Below are 23,490 nucleotides of genomic sequence, written 5' to 3'. Positions count from 1 at the left end.
GCCCGCAACCAAGGTACATGCCCTTGACTGGAATCGAACCTGGGACCTTTCAGTCCGCAGACCGACGCTCTATCCACTGAGCCAAACCGGTTTCGGCTTCATTGTGCTTCTTAACAAATATTTTTTTGCTTCTGTAAAGGTGTACAATATGGATATTTGAAACTGTTTTCTGATATTATTCCCTGCATTGTATTGCAAATTGCTCAGTGTTGTGGGGGAATTAATATGATCTTTTTAAGAAGCATATGCTTTCACTGTAAACCTAAGAAAAAGTTTTTTCCCCCCTGCCTTGAAGGAAACAAGATATCAATTACTTCAGCTTCGACCTGCCCAGAGAGCATCATGGATTGGTTACGCTATTGCTTACCACTTATTAGAAGATTATGAAATGGCAGCAAAGATTTTAGAAGAGTTTAGGAAAACACAACAGGTAACACTCAGAAGCCAGACCTAGTAAACTAGGTCCGATTGTAAATATAACTAAAAGAAAGAAGTGTACAAGAATAGTATGCAAAGAACTTCCTAGAGGAGTTCACACATTATTAATTTAATATTTGACACATTTACCTTATAATCTCTATATCTATTTATCTGTTTACATTTTCTTCTAAAAACATTTGTGAGTACTTGCAGACACAATGCTCTTTGACTCCTAAATGTTTCCATGTGGTATTTCCTAAGAATAACTCTATAGTTGTGAACTCTATAGGATAGTACTGTGTAGAGTATTTAAAAATTAGGAAACAACATTGATAGACTATCTAATCTCTAGCCCATTTATCAATTGTTTATATTCTTTCTAGATTTTTCTTTTCTAATTTAGGATCTAGTTTAGAATCATACTTTACATTTGCTTATGATTTCTCTTTGGTCTCTTAATCTTTGGAAGTTTTGGAGACTTCCTTTGTACTTCATGACATTGATATTTCTGAAGAATATAGGGCATTGCTTTTTTGTAGAATGTCCATCCATTTGGATTTGTTTGGTGGTTCCTCATAATTAGTTATAGTTATGTTTTTTTGGCAGTAAACCACAGAGTGTTGTTGAGCCCTTCTCAGCTCATCACATTAAGAGGCACAAAATGTCTGTCTGTTCTGTTTGATCACTTGGATAAGGTGGTATCTATTAGTTTTCTTCACTATAAACTTATTTTTTCTTTGTTATTTTTTTCTCTTTGTGTTAATACACAATTCGAGACTTTATGGGGTAGCCTTTTCATCAAATTTTACATTTATCCACTAGTTTTAGCATTTATTGATTATGATTCTTGCTTGAATCAACTGTTTCAGTGATAGTTGCAAAGTGGTGATTATTCTTATTCCTTCTAGATTTATTATTTGACATTCTGCTATTAAGTAAGAGCTTTCCTTTCCCCCTATTTATTTATTATATGTAAGGACTTAGGGATTCTTAGTCAGTGGGTTATAAGTTAATACTGTCATTATTTATTTAATTGTTCCCTATACAGATATTTACTAATTTAAAAAAATTAGTTTTATCAATCAGATTGTATCCTTAGACTTCTTGTATGTATTTGAGTGTATAAACAATTTTCTAATATGAAAACAAAATTCTTAACTGTTAATATTTCTTATATCCATATATAGACATCCCCTGATAAAGTGGATTATGAATATAGTGAACTCCTTTTATATCAGAATCAAGTTCTTCGGGAAGCAGGTCTCTATAGAGAAGCCCTGGAACACCTTTGTACCTATGAAAAGCAGATTTGTGATAAACTTGCTGTAGAAGAAACCAAAGGTATTTTTTTTTAAAGAATATAATTTATTCTAGCATTTAATAATGACAAAGAGCAAGGCTAAAAATTTAGTTGCTATTGGAAATTGCATGTAATTCAACTTTTTGATGATGGAAAACCTGTTTGAATAATTTTTAATCTGGGAAAATTACATTTAAACAATGAATATTATAAGTAAAAAAATGTTGAACCATAAAAATTATTGAATGAAGTGTCTCAAAATATTTTTTCTTTAAATAAAGTATTTTTGATCATAAAATATAGGGTGTTGATAAAAAAAACACAGGAGGTAATTGCTTAATTTTATATAGCATAGGATTAAATTTCTTAGAAACATCTTATTAGCAGAACAGGATGTGTATACCAGATTTCTTATATAGATATATCAATCTTTACTAAAGTATATATGGGGCATTCCTAAAGTTTTTTATAGTTTATCTGGATATAGAAAGAACATGAATTGAAATCAGAGATTTGGTTTTATATATGTGGATTGCAATAGGAGGATAGGTTTTTAAATAAAAATTGTTAATGCTGCCATTTATTATAGGGCTGAAAAGAAAGGGAGTTTTATGGTTTTAAGAGTTGAGGGAGTGATAATGGAAAATGAAAGAATGACAATTAAAAATGCAAGTACTTTTTAGGAATTATCATCTAAAATGTTGCTTTACCCTTGTTAGTCCAGGGAACTGAAATTTGCTGGTTCCAAATTCCATTGGCTTCCCTTGAAGTTGAACACAAGAAAACTGTGGTATCTGTTACATAAAACTGGAAGTAGCCATTATTTGCCAGATGGACTTTGAGCAGACGATATTGCTACTGGCAAGAAAAAATGGAAATTTAAGGTTTCTGAACCTCAGTTATGAACTATAAATCCCGAACAGCTCTCTTTCATTTGAGTTGTCATCCCTTAATGGCCTATTAGTTATAAAGGGAGGAGATTTATGACTTAATGGAAATATCACTAGATTGGGGGAAAAAATAGTTCAGATTCCTTGATTGGCTGGCTCCTAACTAGCTATATGATCAGGGGCAAGTCTTGGGCCTCAGTTTCTTTACGAAAGTACACAACAGTTTTCAAAATACTCTGAATACATTATTTCATTTGCTTCTCTTGATAACTTTATTAGTTATAAGGAAACAGTGATGGGTAAAACGGGTTACAAGATCAACAAAATATTTTTATATATAGCATGTGCTTATGTTTACTTGAGAATGATCCAATAGACACAGAATATTTGATACAGTAGAGCAGGGGTCCTCAAACTTTTTAAACAGGGGGCCAGTTCACTGTCCCTCAAACCGTTGGAGGGCCAGACTATAGTTTAAAAAAAAAACTATGAACAAATTCCTATGCACACTGCACATATCTTATTTTGAAGTAAAAAAACAAAACGGCAAAAACACCCGCATGTGACCCGCGGGCCGTAGTTTGAGGACGCCTGCAGTAGAGGGTTTGTGATCTAGTGGATAAGTTTAAGGATTAGTCTTAGGTAACAACATGATTAGTTCATCCCCAGTAACAAGAGATGGTAGATTATATGGACCAAGTGGATGTGTAGATGTCGTGGGCATTTGGGAGTTCTAATTGCTTTCATTTTCTCAGTAAAGTAGGAAACAGAGCCATTGGTTCATTCCATAAAATGTGTTGAATACCTGCAGTGAGTCAGGTTTTGGGGACAATATATATAAAGAGAATAGAAAGGAAATGAGAGTAGAATCATTGATCTTTGGGAATTCCAGTAATAAAGGCATTGTTGTTAATGGTGGGGTGGGAGTCAGGATAATTTGGGAACTTTTTGGATTAAGGGAGTGGGCATATAGATAGACAGAAAGTTTCATTAATTCTTATTCCATCAGTTTCTTTTACAAAGAAAATGTGGGAGAAGATGAAGGGAAGGAAATGTGGATGGTAAAAGTAGGGGAGAAAAGTTGCAGGATATTTTGTATATTCTTAGTAAAGTAGGCTTTGGGTTAATATAAAGCAGGCTGTCAATCTCAGCACTTTTGAGATTTTGAGACTGAGATGTTGGGGGTGGAAGTGTCCTGTATGTTGCAGAATGTTTAGCAGCATCGTTAGCTTCTATTCATTAGATACCATAGCATCCTCCCCTCCTCCCCCCTTTACTGTGACAACTAAAAATTCTCCAGATATTGCCAAATGTTCCCTGGCTGGCTAAAGTGCCTCTGGTTAGAACTGCTGGTGTAGACATTAAGAATATGCGCTCATTCAGCCTAATTGCTTGGGTTCAAATCCTGACTCCAACAATTAACTAGCTGAATGACCTTCAGCAAGTTATACTTAACTAGGGGCTCAGTGCACGAATTCGTGCACCTTGAAAGGAACTGTGGGGATTGGGGCTGGTGCCAGCAGCGGGTGTGAGTGGGGCCGTCGTTGGCAGTGGGTGCAAGAGGCGGCTGTCAACCCCAATCTCCCCTCAGGAACAGGGTGAGGTGGAAAAGCCCTGAGGGGTAATTGGTGCTGACAGCTGCCACTCACACCCACTGACAGTGCCAAGTGATCGGGCCGGCACCAGGCACCAGCAGTGGGTGTGAGAGGGGCCGGCGCCAGCAGCCAGGTGCAAGCACTGGGCGGGACCGTGGTGCAGGGGAGCAAAGAATTTTCAGTAACCACCAGAGGCTCACCCTAATGATGGCAACTGGTGCCCCGCCTTGGTCTGGCGCCCCCACTCACCTACTCTACTATCCCGCCACCACTGACACCCGCTATGTTCAACGCACGCCCCCTGGTGGTCAGTGCACGTCGTAGCGACTGGTTGTTCGATTGTTCTGCTGTTCGGTCTATTTGCATATTAGCCTTTTATTATATAGGATTAAGTCCTCTCTGCTTTAAAATTATGAAATTAATGGTAACCTAACTCATAGAGTTGAGAATTGAGTTAGTTATTGCATGTGAAACATTTCAAAGTCACTAGCATAAAGTAAGCACTCACTAAATATTTTTTATTACCTGGTGAGAGCACATGGTATAAGGATGAAGTTATAGTTTGAAAATAATACTTTTGGTCAATAGGAGCTGTTTCATTAAGGATAAGAATTTTGAGTAGTGTTTGAGGCTTTTGTGAGTTTGGAGCTCATATATTTGTAGTGAAACCAGTGTCTCTGTCCATTCATCTGATGATTTTGCTTTTTTGTGTGTGAGAAGGTGTGGAGCAAACAATCTGGGATGATCCAGGCCTTAAATTGCTAAATAAGGGAGCTGAGGTTTGAGACTGATTTTGATACTTGGGGCTGCTAATAATCATTCAGGGACGAGATTGGTCGTGCAGCCCAGAGAAGACACGCAGTGAGTCTACGGGTTACTGAGATGACCTAAAGCAGCAGTCGCCCACAGACCACTGGTGGTCCATGGCAACCGCTGGTTTAAGGAAACCTTTGGAACAGCGGTCACCAACTGGTGGCCTGCAGACCACTGGTGGTCCATGAAGTCTGAAAGGTTGGCGACCGCTGGCCTAAAGGAAAAGAAAGGAGTGGTTTTTCTGTAAGGTTGAAGGATAGGGTTAGTAAGACCAGAAGGAGGAAGACAAGTAAGTTAAACTTAAAGCAAGATTCCTATTTGGTAGTTGGAAGCACTAGAAAACACAGGTTTTGGATGTGACCATTAATATAGGTAATACAGCAGAATAGCTTCATAGTTAAAAAAAAAATGATAAATTTAGGTTATTGGGCTAGGTCATTAATTTGGATGTTAAATTGTCCATATGATGTCAGGAATAATTAAGTAGTAGGTGATGGGTTTGGTGATTGTGTTCAAAGAATTTGGGAAGTACCTTGGAGTTAGACAAATATCTGAATAAATTGAGGATGTGATGAGAATGGCATTTCTAAATATGAACTTCAAAAAGGGAGAGACCATAATATTACATGGTAAATAGTCTTGTTGAAGGAGTTGGGAACTCAGGAGAATACCAAATCCATCTACTTCCCAACATTGAAGAGATTTTAAAATTTGAGGAAAAGTTAAAGTTATAACCAGAAAATATGTAGTTAACTTCATTTGTGTTTTATCAGGGGAACTTCTGTTGCAGTTATGTCGCTTGGAAGATGCAGCTGATGTATATAGAGGATTACAGGAGAGAAATCCTGAAAACTGGGCCTATTACAAAGGCCTGGAAAAGGCACTCAAGCCAGGTAGCATTATTTAAAACTTACTTTCTAAGTTTTAATTGTTTCTTTTGTTATTAACATGTATTTTATTAACTCATTCAAAAGCATAACTAGAAAATTAAGTAGTTAAGAATTGGATCCGAATCCGAATACAAAAGTACATTTGTAAACTTCCATTTAATATGGCAAACAGCGTTTTCTGAAACTGCTACATAAATTCATAGAAATAGTTGAGAGAAAAATTTAGAAACAACTTTTAAAAATTCGCAAATGTGCCCTGGCCAGTGTTGCTCAGTTGGTTGGGCAGTCTCATGCACCAAAAGATTGCTGATTCAATTCCCCAGTCAGGGCACATGCCTGGGTTTCAGGTTTGATCCCTGGTAGTGGGTGTGCAGGAGGCAGCTGGTCTATGTGTCTCTCTCACATTGATGTTGCTCTCTCTCCCCCCTCTCCCTTCCTAAAAATCAATTTAAAATCTTTTTTAAAAATCAAATTAAAATAATTCACAAATGCATATAGCAGCATCAAAAGCATGAAGGGGAAATTTCCATTGTTAGGAATGGAGATGTCTCCCTAAAGGAAAGAAGCAAACATAACTTCTGTGGTAACCTGTGGCCACAGCAGAATGGCCTGCCCGGGCACATGAATATAGCTGTTATGTGGGAAGAGGGACTAAATTTCCATCACTCAAATAAACTTGGCTTTTGAGACTCTTCCCCACTCTCCTTCCCAATTTCCTCCATCACCCTCTCCCATGAACAGGACCCACTTGTGAGGACAGGCCCAGAAACATGTTATCTATGGATAGGCCTGCCTGTTCCTCAGCCAAGAGAATCTGATTTGAAGCTATGTTTCTCTCAAGACTGGTATTGAGCCATTTCTGATACAATGAGATAGGCAGGAGGAACTTTGTAACAATGTCATACTATCCTAGAACACCAGCACAGGAATAAGGACAGGGAATGGCAGCCATGAAATGTGAATAGTGATGAGAAAATATCATTAGGAATCTGGGAAACGAAAAACCTTAGCGACTTAAGACTCTTGATTGAATAAAAGAGAGGCCACAACTGAGGGGAAATTAGTGAAGTAGAAGATTGATGAACTGAGGAAAGCTCTCAACTGAGTGTAAAAAAGAATATACAAAAGAAATAAAGAAAAAAAAAAAGAAATAAAGAGAAATGGAAGGTAGGGGACAGATCCAGAAGCTCCAAAGTAAATCAGAGAACAGGAGTTAGAAAAGGAGAGGTTGCCCCAACCGGTGTTGCTCAGTGGTTAGGCACCAACCCATGAACCAAGAGGTCATCAGTTCAATTCCCAGTCAGAGCACATGCCTGGGTTGTGGGCTAGATCCCTAGTTGGGGGGCATGCAGGAGGCAGCCCATCAATGGTGTTTCTCTTGTATTGGTGTTTCTATCTATCCCTCTCCCTTCCTCTAAAAGTCAATAAAAACATACTTAAAAATAAATAAAGTACAAGACAGAGCCGAAACCGGTTTGGCTCAATGGATAGAGCGTCGGTCTGCGGACTGGAAGGTCCCAGGTTCGATTCCGGTCAGGGGCATGTACATTGGTTGCGGGCACATCCCCCGGTTGGGGGTGTGCAGGAGGCAGCTGGTCGATGTCTCTCTCTCTCATCGATGTTTCTGGCTCTCTATCCCTCTCCCTTCCTTTCTGTGAAAAATCAATAAAATATAAAAAAAAAAAAGTACAAGACAGATTTGGTCATTAAAAAAAGAAGAAGAAAGAAAAGGAGAGATTGAAGAGAATAGTAGAAGAAGCCATCTATGGAAATACAATAATTGAGCCATTCTCAGAACTACAGTATAGCAGTCCTCAGATTTTGAAAGGCTGCCTAGAATAGAAGAGGATAAAGAAAGTTATGTATTTTATGAGTATAGGTATTTAAAATGTGAAAATATTAGAAGGAAGTAAATATTCTGAAATGATTGTTGATACATTTAAATGGTTAGATTATAAATAATTTTCTTCCCGTCTGCAAATTTTGTTTAATATCATATTTATATACCTTGAGAAATTTGTAATTTGTTAGAAAAATATAATAGTTATAGTTAAATATAAAAATAATATTTTTTGGTCTGCAGCTACTATGTTAGAACGACTAAAAATTTATGAGGAGGCCTGGACTAAATATCCCAGGGGACTGGTGCCAAGAAGACTGCCATTAAACTTTTTATGTGGTGAGTATAATTGCAAGGGAATGACAATGATGGTATGATTTACAGTTTCCTTGGTTTTAAACATATAAGGGTGCATATTAGTAGGCATTGTTAGAGTTGTCTGGGTAATTGTAAGTCAACAGGATTTTTTTCTTCCAAGGTGAGAAGTTTAAGGAATGTTTGGATAAGTTCTTAAGGATGAACTTCAGCAAGGGTTGTCCACCAGTCTTCAATACTTTGAGGTCATTATACAAAGATAAAGAAAAGGTAAAGCAAAATACTTTTTTAAAAACTATCATTTCTTTGCTTAGTATTTGGAATAATTGATTCTTGCTTATGTGCACATAGTACACATTTCGTGAATCTAGTATCAGTCTTCCTAGCTCATAGTTTAAATGCACCTGTGCCTCTTCTTTCTTTAACTAAATAATTTAGTACTTATTTGTTTTAAGTTAGTGTAGGTATGAAAAGTTGGTAAGGTAGTGATTTCTTCAATATTTTTCTAATCCCTGCTCATGGTGAAACTCAGAAGTGATTTCTTTTTTTAAACTAAGCTTTAGCTCAGTAATATGTCTCCTTTTTTATTTAGTATAAAAAGTTCTGTCAGAAGAGTTTATTTGCTGTCCCAATAAGCTAACTTACTCTTTTAGCTATATATTACAATATTCAAATGCTTGTTAAGAGGATGTTTTGATCTTAATTTAGATTATTTTGCTTGCAAGTACAGTGGCATCAAGACATGTTGGTTGGATAAAAAAAAAAATCAGTTACAGTGAAGAATCAGAAAGATGGGACAAATTAAACATGCTAAACACTAACCTAAAGCACATAAGGTACACTTATTTGCCAGTCTTTTGTTGCAAGGCCCAAGGCATGGGCTTTATTGATGACTTTCGCTTTTTTTTTCTTGCATAAATCACATTTATAAAATGTGGTCTGTTATTTTCAGTTTGGCTAGAGAACTTGATGATTGCAAAGCAGTTTTAATTGTAGAATTCCTATATATTTTAATGGTATATATGGTTATCTCATTTAAATCTAAATTGGTTAAAAATATCTAATTTATCCTTGAGTCTTTCCACAGTACTCAACTTATAGAAACAGTTCTTTCTTTTTATTCTCATTTCTTAAGTTTACATAATACTGAATTAAATTTTGTAATGATGATAATAAATGCAACTGATTTAAACAGGTTTGGGAAAACAAAACTTAGTAAGCATGTAGCTCAACTTGTGGGAGCAGAAGAACATGGGCGCGCCAGAATAACCTAGCTGTGGCCATTCAGTCCTCACAATTTTCTGAGGTAATGGAGAGAGCTGGTGTTAATCTGTTGGATCAGTTAAGTTGAGGTCATTAAAGAGAGCTTCTGTAGTAATAGAAGTCCATTTAATAAGCTAAAAGTATTCACAGCTTTCTTAGGAAGATAGGAACAAGTAGTATAGTCATGACTCAGGAGAAGCCAGAAGAACATGGACACCCACTCACTCTCCTGGACCTCAAAAACCCATCTACTGTTCCATGTTGATTTTTATTAATGCTTTCCTCTGGATTATGAAATTGAGAGTTCGTTTCACATAGTATTTAATTTTGATTTCTGAAGAATAAATGCTAATTTGGATTTTATTTATATGGATTGAGATAAAAATCATCCACAACATTATCTCTTTTTGTCCAACCTTTTCCTGATTTCTAGTTCAATTTGATGCTTTATTTTCTAGCAGGGAAAGGAGTTGCCAGTAAGTTTTTTAAAAGCTATGTCTTATACACAAGACTTATGGTTTACTTGCTTTTAAGCTTTTAACAAATACGTTTTTATTATATATTTTATTATATATTTTAGAGAGAGAGAAAGGGAGAGGGAGAGGGAGAGAGAGATAGAAACATTGATTGGCTGCTTCCTGCATGCCTCCTACCAGAGATCAAACTGGTGACCTCTTGGTGTATGGGGTGATAACTAATTGAGCCACACTGGCTGGGGACTTGCTTTTAAATTTTTATCCACAGATTAAGAGATTTATAAAAGTGTGTGTGAATGTTTATGTAGCCCTTTAAAAGTAAATGACACATTTTGCACATACATACATATATATATGACATGTATACATGACATATATATAAAATATATATATATATATATAAATTTTTTACTAAAGTGTGCTTGTGTATTTGTACTCTAGGTGGCAATCATAGAAGAATTAGTAGTAGGTTATGAAACCTCTCTAAAAAGCTGCCGGTTATTTAACCCCAATGGTAAGTTTTCAAGTTTTGGTTTTAAAAATATCTTGAAATTTTTAATGTACTGTGAAATTCTTAATTAGAAGATCATTACTGTTCCTTATTTAGGCAATAAGTTTAGTAAATGTAAATGATTTTCCCCTTTAAGCTAGAGATGCATTAATTTAAACATTGAGTGAAAATATTTTGGAAGGAAGAAAATCACATTAGCTTATTTAAACACATTTTATGTAAAATTAAAAACATCTCCAAAATAGATGATTATCCATTTACCTGCCACCCAGCTCCAGTTATTTTTATCTCCTGGCCAAACTTTTTTCATTTATATTCTTACCTATTTCCTTCTACTGCCATGTTATTCTGAAGCAATCCCAAACATCACATAATTTCATTGAAATATTTTACTATTCTGAAGATGGTGGCCATAATATCATCACCACACCTGAACATTAATACTTCCTTAATATCAAAGAAAAAAAGGTCCATGCTTAACTTTCCAGTTATCTTAGACACATCATTTTTTTCTGTTTGTGTTTGAAGGTAGTTTGAATGAATATCCAGATGAAATCTATACTTTGAATTTGGTTGATGTCTCTTAACTCTCTTTTAATCTATAGGCTTTTTTTCTATCTTCTCGCTGCAACTTTTTGGTTAAAGAAATTAGATATTCTTGAGTTTTTCTACAGTCTAGATTTTGCTGACTGTACTCCCATGGTGGTGTTTAACATATTATTCCTCTGTTTTCAGAATTTATTATAAATTGGTAGTTGGATGTACAGTTGTTCTAGATTGATAGCCATTAGCCACATATGGCTATAAAAAATTAAAAATTCAGTTTCTCAGTTGCAATAGCCTCATTTTATTTTATTTTATTTTTGTTTTTATTTTTTATTTTTTTGACATTTTTTTTATTGAGGTATTATATGTGTACATATCTTACCATTGCCCCCCCCACACACCCATACATGCCCTCACCCCCCAGAGTTTTGCGTCCATTGTTTATGCTTATATGCATGCATACAAGTCCTTCGTTTGATTTCTTATCTCCCCCACCTCTCCCTAACTTTCCCCCTGTAATTTGAAAGTCTGTTTGATGCTTTACTGTCTCTGTATCTATCTTTTTGTTCATCAGTTTATAATGTTCTTTATTATCCATAAATGAGTGAGATCATGTGGTATTTTTCTTTCATTGACTGGCTTATTTCACTTAGCATAATGTTCTCCAATTCCATCGCAATAGCCTCATTTTAAATGCTGCTCGATAGCCATCTGAAGTGACTGCCTACCATATAGGACAGGGCAGATACAGGACAAGTCCATCATCACAGACACTTCTAATGGACAGAGGCTTGATGAGATTTAAAAGATGATGGGTGGTGGTATGTTCTTCCATCAAGAGAAAGATAATATTTGTTATACATGTTAGCAACTGGTAGAAATTAGAAACTGATTATATTCCATCATTCATTTTTTGTTACCTTAACGTAAATTTTTTCGATCTATTTGTGCTTATCCAGTATTTCATTATGCATAGGAAAAACAAGATAAATGCTGCTTTTTCTCCCTGCCTCTTCTACCTTTTTTTTTTTTCCTCTTCCCCGTTCTTTACCAGTTTTCAAAATAATGAATTGGTTTAGTTAGTAGCATCCTTCAAAGATGGCTAGTACATGTTTCAAAGGTATTATGAATTCCTGGATTTAAACATATTTGCTATTTAATGTCTTTGCAATTTTAAAATATATTTTTATTGATTTCAGAGAGGAAAGGAGAGGGGAGGAGAGATAGAAACATCAATGATGAGAGAGAATCATTGATTATCTGCCTCCTACACGCCCCTTACTGGGAATCAAGCCCACAACCTGGGCATGTGCCCTTGACCGGAATTGAACCCAGGACCCTTCAGTCTGCAGGCATTGATGCTCTATCCACTGAGCCAAATCAGCTAGGGCAAGTCATTGCAGTTTCAATGGTTCCAGCCTTCTTATACCATGGTAGTAGTTGATAGCTTCCTTGCAATTTGGTTATTCCAGTTTATCTTATACACTGCCCATAATGGACCTGGAATCAATTGTTTTTTCCCCAAGGAGCCCTGGTTCTTGCAGTGGGAAAGCCTAATATGGGACCTGGGGTGCTCACTGCTGTTGGTTTCATCATAATTTCTAGGTCTCAGATTAATTTTAATACTATTTATAAGGCGTTACCATGGTTTCATTGGTTAATCATCATAATATTCCTTTGATTATCAGCATTTTCCTACATATTTTACAAATGTGGAAGAGGTTCAGTGACATGCCCAAGAATATGCAGTATTTAGTTGCAGATCTATCAGATCGGGAGTTGGTGAGTTCCACTCCTATTGTTTGTCCACTGAGCCATCCTACTTTTACCAGGAAAAAAATAAGCAATCTATTGCTTTCTTTGAAAGCAAAGAACAATTCTCTGATTTTAGAAATTTGTGTTATAAAAGCACTCTTTAATGTGTGGGTTGTGTATTTAACTTACACATTTTCTTATGAGTATATAAAAGTTAAATTATGAAATAAAACATAGAATAAGTATTTTTACTTATCTCTTTTTTGTGTATAGTTTTTATTCTATCCCAATTATGAATTGTTGCATATTCACCATAATATTAATGTATATCAAGAATATTATAATCACCAGAATTTAACCACATCATAAATATATATATATATATATATATATATATATATATATATATATATATATATATATATACTTCAGTACATAGTGAGAAACCCAATTAAACAATTGGGCCTTGTTCTTTTTTTTTTTTTAACCTCACATTAATGGAAAATTTCTTTTGCCTTTTTTTCCCCCCCCCTTTTCTCATATATAAATTCCTGGTCAATAGACACTCATAGTTCTAGTACAACTTGTCTTTCCCCACCCCTTTCAGTTTCCTTTTAGGTAATATAGCTTTGATTTCATTTACCCACCATGTTTATTATGTAAAGTTCTTACTAAATGCAAGGCATTGGGCTAGGTGCTAGATAGAGAACAGAAAGTGTGATCCCATCCAAAGATCTTATACTAGTACATTTAGGGGTAATTTTGCAGCAGCTACATAAGTGACATGGTTCAAACTACTTTCTTTATTAATAAAGATAAAATGCCCATTTTGAGGTGGGTATCCTCTTAATATAGATATATATAGTGACTAATCTTGGTTTCTTTCCTCTTCCACCTGTCTCCCCTACTTTTTAAAGATGATGGAAAAGAGGAACCGCCAACCACATTACTTTGGGTTCAGTACTACTTGGCACAACATTATGACAAAATTGGTCAGCCATCTATCGCTCTTGAATACATAAATACCGCTATTGAAAGTACACCTACGTTGATAGAACTCTTTCTTGTGAAAGCTAAAATCTATAAGGTAAAAATCTATTTCCCTTTTTTTTTCTTGTAGAGTAATGAGACTTAGAAATTTTTTTCTATATTTTATTGATTCTTATTACTATAAGAACAATGACTATTTGACAGCTCATAAAACATGAAGTAACAGGTATAGTACATTCTTAGTCTGATTACTGTTACACTTGTCATGGTCATGCTAATTGGATCATTCATATCTATATGTATATATAGATACATATATATGGTTATTTATATGTGGTTATTATATATTTTCATACATTCTCACACATATGTATCTGGTTATTTTTTTGGTTTTAAGTAGTAAGAGTGTAAGTAATCAAAAGTAATTATATTTGCTGTGAAATATTTGTTTCTGTTAACATTTGAGTTTGATCATATATCAGTATCTGGTAATGTTAATGAAATTAAACTAAAGATTCTATTCTGAATTTTACATATTATATCTTTTGCTTCCTCAATTCTTGGGTCTTGTATGAGAATTTCTAAACATATGTTTTAGTATCATCTTAAAATAAAATAAATTATATTAAAATACAAATATAATTTAGTAATAAAACTTACTGGGGAACCAATAATTTATTTACCAAAAATAAAGAAATTAAGTAATGTTTAAAAGCACTTTTCAAAGCCAGGTTATGTTCATTAGTTTTGTGGCTTTGCCAAATGGACTAGTTAGGGTCACTGTGGAATGTTCACTAATGGTCCTAATCAGTAATGTTTCCATGGTTCCTTTGAGTAGAAATTGGTCATCCCTTTGCCTTTTATGACCTTTACATTAATGTTGTTCTCACTTAAAGATTTAAATTATTATTTATTCTTTGATTCAACCATTATTTTTGAGTATTCACTGTGTGCTAGAAACTATTGTAGGTAATGAGGTTATAACAGTTGTCAGTAATATTAAAATAAGTCTTTACTATTAGAGAACCTATATTCTACATGGCCAGAAAAGTATCAGAACTTATAGCAGAATTTATGCATCTGCATTGATTAGTCAGAAGAATACCTTTCACTTGTGGTTTCAGTCATTTATCAATAGGTAACTAATTACTTGCATAGGAATATCAGCATATTGACCGGTTTATTTTGTTTTTGTACCCTGGAAGCATGCTGGGAATATTAAAGAAGCTGCGAGATGGATGGATGAAGCCCAGGCTTTGGACACAGCAGACAGATTTATCAACTCCAAGTGTGCAAAATATATGCTAAAAGCCAATCTGATAAAGGAGGCTGAAGAAATGTGCTCAAAGTTTACAAGGGTTTGTACAGCTAATAGTCTTACTTAAGAATAAACAGTTCATACTTGTATACCTTACTTATTGTCAAAGTTTGATTCTAATATATATTTTTAAAAATATATTTTTAGCCGAAACCGGTTTGGCTCAGTGGATAGAGCGTCAGCCTGTGGACTGAGAAGTCCTGGGTTCGATTCCGGTCAAAGGGCACATACCTTGGTTGCGGGCACATCCCCAGTAGGGGGTGTGCAGGAGGCAGCTGATCAATGTTTCTCTCTCATCGATGTTTCTAACTCTCTATCCCTCTTCCTTCCTCTCTGTAAAAAATCAATAAAATATATTTTAAAAAAATATTTTTATTGATTTCAGAGAGAGAGAGAGAGAGAGAGAGAAAGAGAAAGAGAGAAAGAGACATCAATGATGAGGTAAAACCATTGATTGGCTGCCTTCTGCATGCCCCTTACTGGGTGTCAAGCCTGCAACCCAGGCATGTGCCCTGACCTGGAATCGAACTGTGAACTTCTGGTTCATAGGTCAATGCTCAACCACCGAGCAACACTGGCTGGGCAGTTTCTAATATTTTTAACATAAAAATAGTCAGGATTTTAAGTCACATTATTAGCAAAAAAATGAAATCAAAAATAGTCAGGATTTTAAGTCACATTATTAGCATAAAACATTACTAACTTTTTAGATGGTTGTACAATGGGTTTTGAAACTGATTTATATTGATGGATGTTCAGATTAATTTTTTTAGGGATGAAGGAAATTAATATTAATCAAGTAACTGCTATGTGCCTAGTGTTCTGTTTCTTAAGTTACTCTCCAAACCCAATTATATAAATATTTTGATTAGTTGTTTACAGAGGTACATTTTTTGTGTGTGGTTAGAAATATAATTAAAAAAAAAAGGAAATATCAGTTTCTTTCACATTTTAACTATTCCCTCTTAATCAAAGAATGGGTTAAAAAAACAAAATGATTTTGAAATAATTCAGATTCCTTGACCATCTTTTTCTGAAATCCTGTGGTAGAATAATGTATTTGGTAAGAAATGTTCTTGAATATGTGTGATTTTCACATAGGAAGGAACATCAGCGGTAGAGAATTTGAATGAAATGCAATGCATGTGGTTCCAGACAGAATGTGCCCAGGCTTATAAGACAATGAATAAATTTGGTGAAGCACTTAAGAAATGTCATGAAATTGAGAGAGTAAGTACCCTGAACATACAAGTTTTTCATTTTATTCTCTTAAATATTAAAAATTGGGGTAAATCCTATTGTTTTTTTCCTTTCTCTTTATAAGTTACAGTAAGTGATTTCTAAATATTAGTATTTACATTTTTCAGTTTTTATAATGGAAATATTATAGACTGCATTTTCTGCAGACTTTCCCATTGTTTACTCTTCCTGCAAGAATTCATGTAAAAATATTTATGGAAAGTTTGTATCTTAGGTTTTCATTGATTTTTTTTTTAATGTTTCTTTGAAATAGCTGCTGTTCCTTTAGTAACACATACAAAGTTCATTAAGTTATCCTAGAAACCTGTTTGTTGTAGATTTGATTAGGGATACCATATTCCCTTGATATTTATGAGATGGGAGCTTTGAAGCCTTTTTACAATATTTGAATAGCCTATGTCAGTGGTCGGCAAACCGCGGCTCGTGAGCCACATGTGGCTCTTTGGCCCCATTGAGTGTTCTAACGCCACTTCTTCAAAATAGACTCGCCCAGGCCGAAAAACGACTTCTGCACATGGGCCACGAAGTTTCAATCGCACTGTGCGTGCGCGCCCGCACGTGGTATTTTGTGGAAGAGCCACACTCGGGGCCAAAGAGCCGCATGTGGCTCGTGAGCCGCGGTTTGCCGACCACTGGCCTATGTAATTCCTTATTTTTTATAAATTAATTGTTTTCGTAGTCCTCTTCACTTTTGATTATTTTTTGTGTTTTTTTCCAGATAAAAATATCCTATCTAATAATAGAGTAACATGTAAATTACCATCACTCCGCTACGCCCACGATTGGGCGGCGGGAGGCTGGGGGGCGGGACTCGGGGTGGCCTATCGGGCCATTGAGAGGCACGGATCCGCTGCCACTGAGGGGGGCTACCCTGCTGTTGAGAGGCGCAGGGGGCGAGACTCCCGCCCCCTGTGCCTCTCAACCGCCAGATCCGCAGCCGCTGAGGGGGCCTGCGGCAGACACCCAGCTGCGCCTCTCAACGGCAGGGTAGCCAGGTGTCCGAGGCAGCCCCCCTCAGTGGCCGTTGAGAGGCGCCTCTCAATAGCAGGGTAGCCCCCCTCAGCGGCCGCGGACCATCAAAAGTGGGGGAGCTGGGTGCCTGTCTGCTCCGGCACCAGGCCTTTCAGAAGCCTCCACCGAGCCGGGGGCTTCTGAAAGGCCTGGTGCACCAGCGGACAGGCACCCAGCTCCACCGCGAAAAGCGAAAGCGTGTAGGGGACCCTACACGTGCATGATTCAATCATGCACTGGGCCTCTAGTGTTATATAATTTCATGCTTCTTTTGTTAAGTAGAGAACCCCAGAGCTTAGTTGAATTGTGTTAGCTTCTGGTTGCCTGATTTACTTGCTAATTGATTTCTACATACCAGCATTACCATTTCATAGCATTCAGATATGCATCCTTATAAAAGTTACCAAATACTGAATATTATAATATTTTGCAAATCGTTCTAAATATAAAAACTGAATGTTTATGCAAATCTTACTATATTACATCATTATGTATACTGTTTGATTTATCATGATAGTTTTATTTAAGTACTAGAGGCCCGATGCATGAAATTTGTGCAAGGGACTCAGCCCCTCGCAGCCTTGGCTGGCCCTTGCAGCTCCGGCTTTGTACGGAAGGTGTCTGGATGGCCGCTGGAAGGTTGTCCAGAGGGTCGTCCTGCTGTTCAGTCTAATTAGCATATTAGCTCTTTATTATATAGGATAATTAAGAAAGGAATAAATAATGTTTTAAAGCATTGTGTTTCCTTTTCATCCAACAAGTAATTCAGTGCTTTGTATGTGTATATATTTTGCTAATTGGTGATGGCCAATTATATTTGCTTATTTGCAAAGTGTTTAGTATATTGAATGATTGTAACTTTTTATGTTATTTTACTAATGTTTTTATGCTTAGAACACTAGTTCCAAGGCTTTGAGTTTTGTAGTTTTCTTTGGTATTGCTCTATTTCAATATAATAAAAAAGACAATTTTGTTAGCATTTTATAGAAATCACTGATGACCAGTTTGACTTTCATACATACTGTATGAGGAAGATTACCCTTAGATCATATGTGGACTTATTAAAACTAGAAGATGTACTTCGACAGCATCCATTTTACTTCAAGGCAGCAAGAATTGCTATAGAGATCTATTTGAAGCTTCATGACAACCCCCTTACAGATGAGAATAAAGAACGTGAAGCTGATACAGGTATGGTATAATATACAAAGAACTCTTATTGTTTGCTGTGGTATGAGTATGTATGTTTATGTTTTTGTGTAATATATAAATTTTTCCTGAGCAGTTTGTTAAGCATTCTCTGGGAAGATACTTCACATCTGTGGGTTTTGCATCTGCGGATTCAACCAAACATGGGTTGAAATAATGAAGGGGGCCCTGGCCCGGTTGCTTATTTGGTTGGAGCATCATCCCGTGTTAAAAAAGGTCATGGATTTGATTCCTGGTCAGGGCACGTACCTGGGTTGTAGGTTTGATCCCCAGTCAGGTGCACAGGAGGCAACCAATCAATGTTTCTCTCTCACATCGGTGTTTCTCTCTCTTTCACTCTTCCCCTTCCTCTCTCTATAAAAATCAATAGGATCATAGCCGTGGGTGAGAATTAAAATAAATAAATAAATAATGGGAGATCCCAGAAAGTTTCAAATAGTAAAACTTGAATTTATCACGTGCCAAAGCACTATACTGAATCCATGTAAACGAAGTGATGTTTGGTCATACCATGTTGTAGCCTATATGCAAATACTGCTTCATTATATAATGGACTTTAGTATCCGGGGATTTTGGTATTGTGGGGGCGGGGGGGTGGGATCCAGAGGATAGAGCATCTGCCTGCGGACTGAAGGGCCCCAGGTTCGGTTCAGGTCACGGGCACATGCCCGGGTTGTGGGCTCGATCCCCAGTAGGGGGCGTGCAGGAGGCAGACAATCATTGATTCTCTCTCATCATTGATGTTTCTCTTCCTCTCTAAAATCAATAAAAATATATTAAAAAAAGAAAAGTACTGTTTATATTTTCAAAAGTTAAGAATTTGTAATTGATCATTAGCTTTTAAGAAGTTGACTTTCGCCGAAACCGGTTTGGCTCAGTGGATAGAGCGTCGGCCTGTGGACTGAAGGGTCCTGGGTTCGATTCCGGTCAAGGGCATGTACCTTGGTTGCGGGCACATCCCCAGTGGGGGGTGTGCAGGAGGCAGCTGATCCATGTTTCTCTCTCATCGATGTTTCTAACTCTATCTTTCTCTCTTCCTCTCTGTAAAAAATCAATAAAATATATTAAAAAAAAGTTGACTTTCGTGAGTTTTACATTTAATAATTGTTTTATTCAATATTGTAAATTGCTAGCTCCAGTACTATAATTTGCTAACTATATAAATAATGTTGGCATTCTACATTAATGTTGACTGCCAGTATGTCTAGTTATTCCTCTTTTTAATAATAATTTGTAATTAACCTACTAAAAGATGAATATTGCTTGAAAATTAAAAGCCAGCTTGGAATTAAGCTATTAAAATTGTCCAGTGACTTGTCATTTGACCAGTTTTAAATATGCCTTTTTAAAATATATTTTTATTGATTTCAGAGAGGAAGGGAGAAGGAGAGAGAGAGAGAGAGAGAGAGAGAGAGAGAGAGAGAGAGAGAGAGAGAGAGAGAGAGAACATCAATGATGAGAGAGAATCCTTGATCAGCTGCCTCCTGCACACCCGCAACCTGGGCACGTGCCCTGACCAGGAATCAAACCATGCCATTCTTCTGGTTATAGGTTGACACTCAACCACTGAATCATGCCAGCCGGGCTTAATATGCCTTTTTCATGGCAGGGTGTCAGTGTATGTAGGGAGAAATCTTTCTTAGATAATTATTTGGAAAATAATCTCAGAATGAAAGTGATCTAGCATACATGTAGAAGGATATAAATTAATTGTACGTCCAAATATTTTGTGACTCATGACAAAAATGTTACAGGAGTTGAGGCATAAAGAGTGTGTCAGATTTTTTTCTTTACTCCTAAATTTCTCTTCTGATGTTATAGTTGGTTGCATTGTATATTCTTCCTTCTGTTAAATACCTTTGGAGTTTTTGTTGTTGTTAATTCATGATTAAATTTTATTTCCTGTTAGGCAAGAACAGTTTAGAAATTTCTAAGGTCACACATTAAAATCACTGTACAGATTTCTCTAGAATCTGTTGCTACCTGTTGTTTCTTCAAGTTCAAAAAAGATACCAGTAATATTCTACAGGACAATTTATAGTTGAAGCTGAGAGCTGAGATCCCCTGACTTTTTTATTTACCTTTTTGTTCACACGTCCTGGCTTTCTACTCTTTCTCATGTTGTACAAATAATACATAATTAACTATACAACATTGAAACAATTCAGAAATATCCTTAACAAATATGAGAAATCTTTCACTTTCCTCCTACCCAAGGGTTATCTCCTTTCAAATGGATATCCCTATGAAAGGTGCAGTTTCCTTTATACACAATTTTAATTTCCGAGTTTTATGTGTACATATACTTTACACATTCATTTTAGGGTGGTTCTTTGTATTTGCCCTTGACTGGAATCGAACCTGGGACCCTTCAGTCCACAGTCCGACCGTGTCCTTGTTTTAATTTACCATTAGTTCATTAGCAAATATTTCATGTTTTTTTTGTGTATTTTGGTATGCTGTGAGGCCCTGAGAATACAAAGATGATAAATACGACACGGTCTCTGCCACCAAGTTGCTCAAAATCGAAATCAGAGACAGATGTGTACACCAAGTTTTGTGACAAGCAAAATACAGGGTGGGGCAAAAGTAGGCTTACCGTTGTGATTACATGAAACTGTATTATTGTATTATTATTTATTAATAATTTTATTGTCCATACGAACAACGGTAAACCTACTTTTGCCCCATTCTGTTATTAATCAAATAAAGCACCAGTGCTTTATTTGTCAGTGGCAGCACAGAGTGGAGAATGAGTAAGTTTGACAAGGTTAGAGAAGGCATGGCTAGGAGAAAGCATAGTAGAAAACCATAGAGATATGAAACAACTTGTTATATTCCTAGAATTGTTAAGTAGTTTGATATTGCTGTAGGAACTCTTATACTTTTATGCTTTGCTGTGGTTACAGCACCAAGTCTTCATCTGTTTTCAAAAGATTTTTGAAGCTGTTACGAGTTTTCTATCAAATTGTGGAGCCATTAAAAGGCTAGGTACACATTGGCATATGAACATATATAATGTAATATTTATGGGAGTTTGTATGAGAATATTTAGAAATGATCATTACTAATCTGATTAATAGGCTTACAGTTCTGTTAATTAACACTTATTGCCTACAGCAAACATGTCTGATAAAGAACTAAAGAAACTACGTAATAAACAAAGAAGAGCTCAAAAGAAAGCCCAGCTAGAGGAAGAGAAAAAAAATGCAGAAAAAGAAAAGCAGCAGAGAAATCAGAAAAAGAAGAAGGATGACGATGATGAGGAAATTGGAGGTCCAAAAGAAGAACTTATCCCTGAGAAACTGGCAAAGGTACTTGATACTAGTGTTTATAACACAATTGCGTGAAGTTTCATGACCAACTATTGTCATTTTAAAGTATCTTAGTCAATCATTTTGTTACAGATTTGAGAGCAAAAAAATCATTTTTCAATTTAGTCATCTTCCTTTTTTCCCTTCCATCACTTTTCACGTTTAAAACTGATCCAGGGTAGTCTAGATTAGCGGTCGCCAACCTGTAGTCCACGGACCAGGAGGTCTGAAAGGTTGGCGACCGCTGGTCCAGATGGTGTAGTGGAAAATTTGGGCTTTTGAGTCATTTTGATCTGGGTCCACATATCAGTTATTATACTTCACTGTGTGTCTAGGACCCTATGTCTAACCTCTCTCGTGTCTTTTTTCATCTGTAAAATGGGACTAGAAAAATTCTCTACTAGGAAAAGATGTTAGGGCTAGCGAAAATATATGTATAAAGAATATAGTGGCCGAAACCGGTTTGGCTCAGTGGATAGAGCGTCGGCCTGCGGACTCAAGGGTCCCAGGTTCGATTCCGGTCAAGGGCATGTACCTTGGTTGCGGGCACATCCCCAGTAGGGGGTGTGCAAGAGGCAGCTGATCGATGTTTCTCTCTCATCCATGTTTCTAACTCTCTATCCCTCTCTCTTCCTCTCTGTAAAAAATCAATAAAATATAGTTTTAAAAAAATGTAGTGTCTGTTATAAGTGGAAACATGCATGTTTTTATATCTGGGCAAGTTTTTAAAAAAATGTTTTTATTGATTTGTTTTTTAAGAAAGAAGAAGGGAGAGAGAGAAACATTGATGAAAGAAAAACATCAGTTGTCTGCCTCTTGCATGCCCCTTACCTTGGTAACAAGCCTGCAACCTGGGCATGTGCCCTGACTGGGAATCCAACAGGTGACCTCTTGGTTCATGGGTCAACGCTCAATGACTGAGCCATACTGGCAAGATTTTATTTAGGGAATCACTTGTTAAAAAGTGAGTTTTATATGTGTATCTTTAACCCATTTGTCAGTTTACAGTATTTCTTTATTGGACTTTGCTATTTATTTATTTACTGGAGGCCCAATGCACGAAATTCGTGCAAGAGTAGGCCTTCCTTCCCCCAGCTGCAGGCACTGGCTTCCCTTTGGCACCCGGGACCTGGGCTTCCCTCGCAGCCCCGGCTTCGTCCGGAAGGTTATCTGGAAGGACGTCCGGAAGGACGTCTGGTCTAATTAGCATATTACTCTTTTATTATTATAGATTTTTAATATGAGGAAGGGAGAGGGAGATAGAAACATCAATGATGAGAGAGAATCATTGATCGGCTGCCTCCTGCATGCCCCTACTGGGGACTGAGCCCGAAACCTGGGCATGTGCCCTTGACCAGAATCGAACCTGGAACCCTTCAGTCCACAGGCCAACGCTCTATCCATTGAGCCAAATCAGCCAGGGCTGGACTTTGCTATTTGAACCTAATATCTTAGCTGAAACTAAGATAAGCTATTCATTGTCACATGAGCCATTTTGATTAATAACATACCTATGCAGTTTCTCTTCTGGCCCTTGACATCCTCCTACTCCATGTAAAAATAATTGCATAATTTCTTATATTAAAAGCAATATAGTAATGAGGACATTGCCCTAGGGTTCAATTTTAGCCTTACTAGTAAGTAAAAATTCAAAAATTGTTGAATGCTTCAAAACTAAGGAAAATTATAATACCTAACAAATAGAGTTAGAAAATAGTTTTAGAATTATACCAGAGAAGATGGACAGTAATATAGCATTATTGCTATTTAAGTA

The 23,490-nt window shown here is 36.4% G+C and overlaps 1 protein-coding gene across 2 annotated transcripts in view; it reads left to right on the top strand.

The window, feature by feature from the left end:
• NAA15 (N-alpha-acetyltransferase 15, NatA auxiliary subunit) overlaps positions 1 to 23,490 on the top strand; it is a 74,410-nt gene that overhangs the window by 30,154 nt on the left and 20,766 nt on the right. For both annotated transcript variants that reach the window (XM_079771552.1, XM_079771551.1), the window contains exons 5-15: positions 296 to 430; positions 1,608 to 1,761; positions 5,792 to 5,911; positions 7,992 to 8,087; positions 8,227 to 8,333; positions 10,244 to 10,316; positions 13,532 to 13,701; positions 14,810 to 14,962; positions 16,024 to 16,152; positions 18,171 to 18,384; positions 21,523 to 21,716. In XM_079771552.1, the coding sequence (XP_079627678.1) occupies positions 296 to 430; positions 1,608 to 1,761; positions 5,792 to 5,911; positions 7,992 to 8,087; positions 8,227 to 8,333; positions 10,244 to 10,316; positions 13,532 to 13,701; positions 14,810 to 14,962; positions 16,024 to 16,152; positions 18,171 to 18,384; positions 21,523 to 21,716 (1,545 nt within the window). The remainder of the gene's footprint in view (positions 1 to 295; positions 431 to 1,607; positions 1,762 to 5,791; positions 5,912 to 7,991; positions 8,088 to 8,226; positions 8,334 to 10,243; positions 10,317 to 13,531; positions 13,702 to 14,809; positions 14,963 to 16,023; positions 16,153 to 18,170; positions 18,385 to 21,522; positions 21,717 to 23,490) is intronic.

This window comes from Cnephaeus nilssonii, assembly GCF_951640355.1.
Source record: "Cnephaeus nilssonii genome assembly, chromosome: 5".
Taxonomy (NCBI): Eukaryota; Metazoa; Chordata; class Mammalia; order Chiroptera; family Vespertilionidae; genus Cnephaeus; species Cnephaeus nilssonii.
This window is presented reverse-complemented; position numbering and strand designations above follow the sequence as displayed.